The sequence below is a fragment of the Vigna umbellata genome, chromosome 10 (assembly GCF_029865625.1).
Source record: "Vigna umbellata cultivar VRB3 chromosome 10, Vumbellata_1.0, whole genome shotgun sequence".
In the NCBI taxonomy this organism is placed as follows: domain Eukaryota; kingdom Viridiplantae; phylum Streptophyta; class Magnoliopsida; order Fabales; family Fabaceae; genus Vigna; species Vigna umbellata.
Window position 1 is genome coordinate 13796669 of NC_142174.1, and position 7055 is coordinate 13803723.

The 7055-nt window shown below is 35.5% G+C and overlaps 1 protein-coding gene and 1 pseudogene across 1 annotated transcript; both read right to left on the minus strand.

Moving 5' to 3' along the window:
• Positions 1-1160: 1160 nt before the first annotated feature.
• On the minus strand, positions 1161-2762 carry LOC148191969 (peroxidase 51-like). The gene is made up of 4 exons (XM_088100994.1): positions 2436-2762; positions 2149-2349; positions 1878-2043; positions 1161-1658 (listed from the first exon to the last, which is right to left on the minus strand). Exons 1-4 carry the CDS (start codon positions 2649-2651, stop codon positions 1255-1257), a joined length of 987 nt encoding a protein of 328 aa, XP_087957120.1. The 5' UTR covers positions 2652-2762; the 3' UTR covers positions 1161-1254.
• A 2268-nt stretch (positions 2763-5030) lies between these two features.
• Positions 5031-6182, minus strand: LOC148191970 (uncharacterized; annotated as a pseudogene).
• Positions 6183-7055: the final 873 nt, after the last annotated feature.

Consider the following 7055-nt stretch of genomic DNA (forward strand, 5'->3'; position numbering starts at 1 on the left):
ATATCAGTCAGAGAATAATAGATCATACGTGAAATAGAGACCAATATTTCACTCACATTTCAAGATATTTTTTTTCCTAATTTAATCATACATACATACCTTCATTACAGAAAAAGGTTATGAGAATACTGTAATGTTGCCGAAAATGGTTAGGACAATAACAGTAAGGAATTAATTGACCTTTACCAATCAAAAGCACATGAGTTGCAAAAGTATCTCCTTTTTGAGGTATGAGTTCGTCATTCTATCATGTGTTAATGGTTTCATAGTTTAACAGGTTATAAAGTCCCAAACTAATAAAATAGTAACGTGGAAGAAATTTAGTGAAGCCATTTATGACCCATCATCTTTAAGAAGTTAGGAATATATGGGTGTGAATTCACATGGAAACTTATTCTAACTTCTCACATTATGTTGTTAACAAAGGGGTCTAGAATAGGGGTTTCAATTTTGTCCATGTTAGAGCTTTGCATGTTTTGATCATTAAGTTATAAACAGTCCGTGGGTCAGGCTCTTTTTGCCTCCGCTTGAAAATTCTCCTAAAGTTGAAATGCATGCATGTGCCTTTTGAATGGTACAAGACTTTAATGTGCCAACTAAAGCATTTTTGTTAACTATTTCGAGCAATAATTTCTGGACTTTTGCATTTCCCTTTTGATTTGAATTTATAACTGTAGTTTGGCCTTTGGGTACAATGGACTGTATATGTATATGATGATAATAATAATAGTAAAATATCTCACGGAGAAGATTGAACAGTAAATTTGTCGGCATGGGAAGAAACCACGTGATAATAATAATAGTAAAAAATGAAATAATATTATGTAAACTAAAAAACAAAAAGTTATATAAATTAAAAATAATAGAACTCTTTAACTAATTAAGTTATATATAAACTAATTTAATTTGTTTAGTGAATAATCTAATGCAAAAGTGTTTCATAAGAAAAGGATTTATGATCATGCCGAAACGTCTATGCAATTCCCAGTACTATCTTAGTTGATTAAGAATATGCAATTCCGAGATAAGGTAAGCTGCAACCTATGTGAATTCGAAAAAAACACTATTCTGATGTTTCATCCACACTAATATGTTAATGTTTCTGGAAAAAATCTGATAATATAAGAGGAAGAACGAAAACAAAACAAAACAGAGGAAGGTGATAAATTAAATTCTTTCAATACTTGTTATTTTAAACATAAAGGAAACCTAATATACACAACGAATCCCTGAGGATGTGTTGTTTGTGGAAAATTAGATGACTGAACAATCTGTACGAATGTTGCCATTCTGTGCATTTTTTACTCCGACTCGACCCAATTTGGTCATGGCAGCGGCGAAATTGGCACGGAAGATTTTGCTGCTACTGGCAAAAGCATTGACGGTGGCCTTGGACCTTGAATCCGTGAAGAGAACTTGGTCAGAGGTGAAGAGGCCCTTCCCTTGCTGAAGATTTCTGTAGTAAACATTGTCGAATGCTCGTGGTGTGGTCGGGTCCATATCGATGGCAATCCTTGGATCCACATTCCTTGGGCACATTGACTTTAGCTGTGATGCGTATTTCTCGTTCAGTGCAGGGTCCACTCCACTTTTGCTCTTGAAATTATACACTCTCTTTGAGAACTTGTTGCAATGGGAGAATCCCACAGTGTGCGCACCTGTGTAGACCCACATGAATTATCAAAAAAATCCTAACTTTGACGACGCAGCCTCTTCTTAACTATGATTGTCTTCACTCTTCTCTTATTTGCAAGACACGAAATTTAAATCCGTAAAATTTTCCCATTGCTTTGGATCTCAACAATGGGATTGAAAAGTGAAGACACGTGTATAGAGTTCAATAACTTGAAGAGTCTTTTTGGGAGCACGCGCGTTACCTGAAAGGGCTACCATTTCTGTCTGGGTGAGACCGTTCGCCGCAAACAGTGAATTGAGCTGGTTCAAGGTGAACTCTGGCTGAGGCAGCCTCCCGTTTACGTCTGAAGCTTTAGATCTTAGCCCGTCAAATCTTCCCAATTCAACTTCGTAGAAAGGCCCACCAGCCTGAACAACCATTTTCATTATAATTCAATAAACCTTATAATTACTCATTGGATCAACATGTTTCTCACGGTAATCATAGTCACAAAAGGTAATCAATGAACAAACCAGTGCAATAACATCTCGTGTTGCCATGGCTAAAATATCAGCACACGAAACTTTGTTCCTACACAGCGGAACTGCATCCACTGCTGCTTTTGCCTTAATCACCGTGTCAAACCCATCTCCGGCAAGTGAAAGATTATCAGGGTGATCCTTCTCTGCTTTGTTGTTTCCCGTGGACGCAACCAAAACCGAAGCATCACAACCCTGCAGTAATATTGCAGACACAACACTAATAGTATTATTATTATTTAGACGGTGAATGAAAGAATGAAATGCATGCGATTGATTACCTGCACGAAGCAATCATGGAAGAAGAGACGGAGGGTAGCAGGGACCGTGACGAATGTTTGATGAAATTTCTTTTTAACTGCTTCTCTGACGATGTTTTCGACATTGGGGCATGTTTTTGCGTAGTGGTGTCGACTGAGCTGGGCAGAGGAAGGACAATAATAAAGACAGAGAGTGGAGAAAAATAACCAGACAAGGATGAGGTTAAGCCGAGCCATTTGCTGCTATTTGCAGATAAAGGAGAAATAGAAAATGCAGAGAGGGAGATCGATTGTGAATGATGGTTTGAGTTGAGTGCAAAAGTGGAAGGGGAGTGAGGGGAATATATTAGTACATCACTAACTTTACGAGCCATGAAATAGTCGGGTTCACGAGCCAGTTGTGTTAGAATCTTTGAAACTATTTTTACAGCAAGAAAGTGAAATTTGAATAATGATAATAATAATAATAATAATAGAAGAATGATTCAGTTTGAAAGTGACAGTATTAATAATAGCCAAAAAGAAAGAGACCGACACTACAGAGTAGTGAGGTGGGTTGATTGGTTATGTGTCTGCTGCTCTGGTTTTGTCCAAATGCAATTAAAATGTTTTGCGTAAAACTGCATTGGGAGTGGGGAGGGACCGAGTTGGTAAAGTGAGCGAGCAGGGGCTGCTAACATTTTAGCACAACCAACATGTGGAGTGACATGCACGTTAAGCTTACTTTCATTACCCTCTCCTCGTAGCGGAAACTAACAAGTTTGGTTGCTTGGGCCAGAATCAGATGCTAATCTTATGTTTGGTTTCGTTTCCCATACCCCACCATTCTTTTAGCTTCATCTTTTAAAGCTCGTTCAAATTCCAGATGTCAAAATAAATATAATTATTTTTTAAATATAAATTTAGAAACTCATCTAGATCTACATTCCCAACATCAAAATGACCGTGACTGCATTAAATAAAAGTCACTTTAATTGTTATCGCATATCAAATTACGCACTCAGTGACTTTAATTATCAGCGCAAATCAAATTTAAATTCAAACTTTCTTCTTTTAAGTAAAAGTAACTTTTTTGTTGCCTTTTATATTTTAGTTCTTCCTTCTTCTTTTTTTAAATTACTTTTTTCAATTAAAAGCAACTTTATAATGTTATTATTTCTTATATGTCTAATAGAAGTCAAAGATCATTTAAATATTTCTTTCACTCTTTTAGATATCTTTTAAAAGAAAACCGCGATAGAATTTTATTGAAAATGAATTATCATTTTCCTTAAACCTTAACTTATTATAATCCTGCCACGCTCCATAATGAAATACACTTTTAAAACCGAATTATAAAAAGTTATTTGAGAGTTAAGAAAAAGACAAAAAAAAAAAGTGTGGCGCGTCAAGAACTTGCAGCATCCGTGAATATTTGCTATCTTCGTAAAGTAGCAAGATCAACAGAACTCACCTTTGCAGCGGATAGTGGGTGTTTTTAGAGAAGTAGATAAAATTGAATTATATTTTTGAAGTTTTCTCATATAGCATGGGATTTTATAATTATTTCAATAAACTTAAGTAAATTGTAAATTTGGAACAAATTGAAATTATTCAGACAGTTTTTTCTATTGTTTAACTGTTATTATTAATGAATATGTTTTTAATCTCATAAGCAGTCCTATTTAAGCAAGTAAGAAATTCGGTTCAAACAATTCTCTTCAAAATTAATTTAGTTTTTACAAATTAAATTAAGAATTTATTTTACCTTCAATGTATTTTTCTTCATTTCTTATAATTCAATTTTTTAATAACTTTCGTTCTAAACAGTAGAGCTACCACCCACGGTACACGTGTAAATAATAACGACACGGAATCTTTACTCTTACCAAGAATTTTAACACTTTATCTTTATTTGAAAGTTACTCTGTTGCTGTTAGAGATTTATTTTATTTTACGTATATCCACATATTCCCTTTGTTGGAGGTAATATTTTTATAGCCTTCGCCAATTCATCACATTCTATATTATTATTCTTTTCCTGCATTCAAGTAAAAGACTTATGTCGTGCGAACAAACAAGTTTGATTAGGTCTTAATTACACTTATTTAGGCCAAACAGAAAACTAAATATCGACATCTCATCAATATTACTTAGGCTGTGTTCTTTTTAAGGGATTTAAGGGAGATGATTTGGGGGAGATGATTTGAATGGATTTGAGTGGATTTGAGGGTAATTTTTTTGTTGTTTTTTTGAGTGGATTTGAGGTTAATTGAGAGTGGATTTGGAAGGAAAGTTTGTGAGAATTAGTGTAGGATTTGATTGATGTGATTGATTTTAAAAATTAGTTTAATTGGTAGAAAATGTAGATTACCAAATTGCCCTTCTTATAAAAGTATTATAAAATGTTATTTTGTAATGTTATATTTAATTGTAAAAAAGTTTATAAAGAGATAAAAAATTATTAATAATTGTTTAAAATATTGTTCAAAAATTAAAAAAGTTATAATGTAGTAAAATAAATATATTTTAAAATGTTTAGGGAAATTTTAACATAACTTAAGATTTCAAAGTCACATACAAACCACAATAAAGACATTGAAGTCATGGAATACATTATCGGAAATACAAATATTCTTAATCATCTAAACGGTGAAGAATCGAGTTCACATTTTGATTAAGGTTAGCAAATTGGCGGTTCATGTCTAGGGAAAGGTTTGCCAAGTTATCTTCAATACGTTGTACCCGCACCTGCATTTGTTCCATACCCTGCATCCTATGTCTCAAGTCTTGTACTCCATCCCACATTTGAGTTATCATGTTAGCATTTGATAGAGGTGGAGGAGGCTGCACAGGGTTTTGATGAGGGTGTGGTTGGTCTTCTTCTTCATCATCATCCAGATCGTGTTGCCAAGCACCGTTGACATAAACAATTTTCATCCTCTTCAAAGAATTGATAGAAAAGTGATGTCGGGACCCTATTTGAGTGCTGGGATCGGCTGAGACGTCAACTCCACAATATTGCATGATGTGTGTGATAAGGACACCGTATGGGAGGGCTGTGTCACTGACCTTGCATTTAAGCATATGCTGCATGATGTGATGAGGCCAATTGATAGGTATATTATTTTTCAGCACCCATATCATAAAAATATCTTCGTGCAATAACCTGGCATAATTCCCTGCTCGTGGAGTCAACATATGCACAATAATATAATGGAGAAGCCGATCATGGATATTCAAACAACCAACGGTTAAAACACCTTGACCACCCTCCAAATCTGGTATAACCATAGTAGCTAATGCCATGTCGCGGTCATATGGAAAATCGTCTGGGATATTTGAGTAACATAATTTCTGACCGTCGTACTTCAAGTTAGCTACAGTCAACCAATCAGCAGGTTTGAATCTAATTTTTCTCCTGTTCACCTCAGTGACCAAATATCCATTTGCAGATATCTTCAGATTTGAATAAAATACTTTGATTAAATCCGGATAGTAGGGTCCCTCTAATGTCAGAAATTGGCTCAACCCTTGAAATAGAAGATGCTGCTAGAAAAATAACCCTGAACCGGTAAATGAATCAAAATTCATTATCTTGGGAGGAACTATAGTCCTTGTACAGAAATCAGCTGCATAGTTTTCCATTTGATGACTGTGTGTGAAAAAACGACGCTGATCTAATTGCTCCTCTACAGATGGTCTTACAATGGGTGCATCTTCTGCCTCAGTGAGAGTTTCTTTTCCCTTACGTGTTTTTCTTGCCCTTTTTGTTGATGATGAGGCCATCTGATAATTTCTTCAACAAATCAATTCATTAAAATAAGAACAAAGTACATCATAACATATTACGTATATTTCATAATAACAGTGCATAACATTAAACATAAGAACAAATGTCATACTATGGTCACCTACAACAGAACTACAAAATGACATCGACCACACAAATATAATAATTCATAAATAAATTACTGATACACAATTTCATTTAATACTAATAGAAGTAAGTCTGATATGAAGATTCCTAACAGTCACCGCCCGATATCATTTTTAATAATTTATTCCACCGCTTATGTGGTGGCAGTCCCATCAACCTCTTTGTACATGTGGGGTTTCCACATAAGAAATCATAACATTGGTCCAGGAAATTCTCGTCAGCAATGTTCATAGAAGTCAACATTTCATAAATGTCTGCCTCTGTATATGTGTAAGTGGGGTTGCGACGGAGTATTTGATTTCTTTCTTCCATTGCTGACACTTGACGCACGGCTGCATCAGAGATGACACCAAAATGAACATTTGATGAGCTTAAGACATTTGCAAACCCATCCAGACTAGTCGTCAACTTATCAAATTGAGAATCAATAGAATCGACCATGGGTGCCTTCCTTTTCGAGCCTCGTGAGGAAGAAGTCCCACCAGATGGGACGGAAGGCACAGATTGAGTCTGGCCCGGACTATATTCATCAACAGATGGTGGAGGCGATGGTGGAGTTGGGTCTCTGTATCCTGTCCACTGAGACTGTTCTGGAATGTACTCCACATTTTGATTCAAATCAACAGTTACATGAGGACCAAGACGTTGTCTTCGAGCTTGACGAGCAGTTCGAACACCACTCCCAGTAGCTCGATCAGCTGCCCATAACTCCACCATTAAAT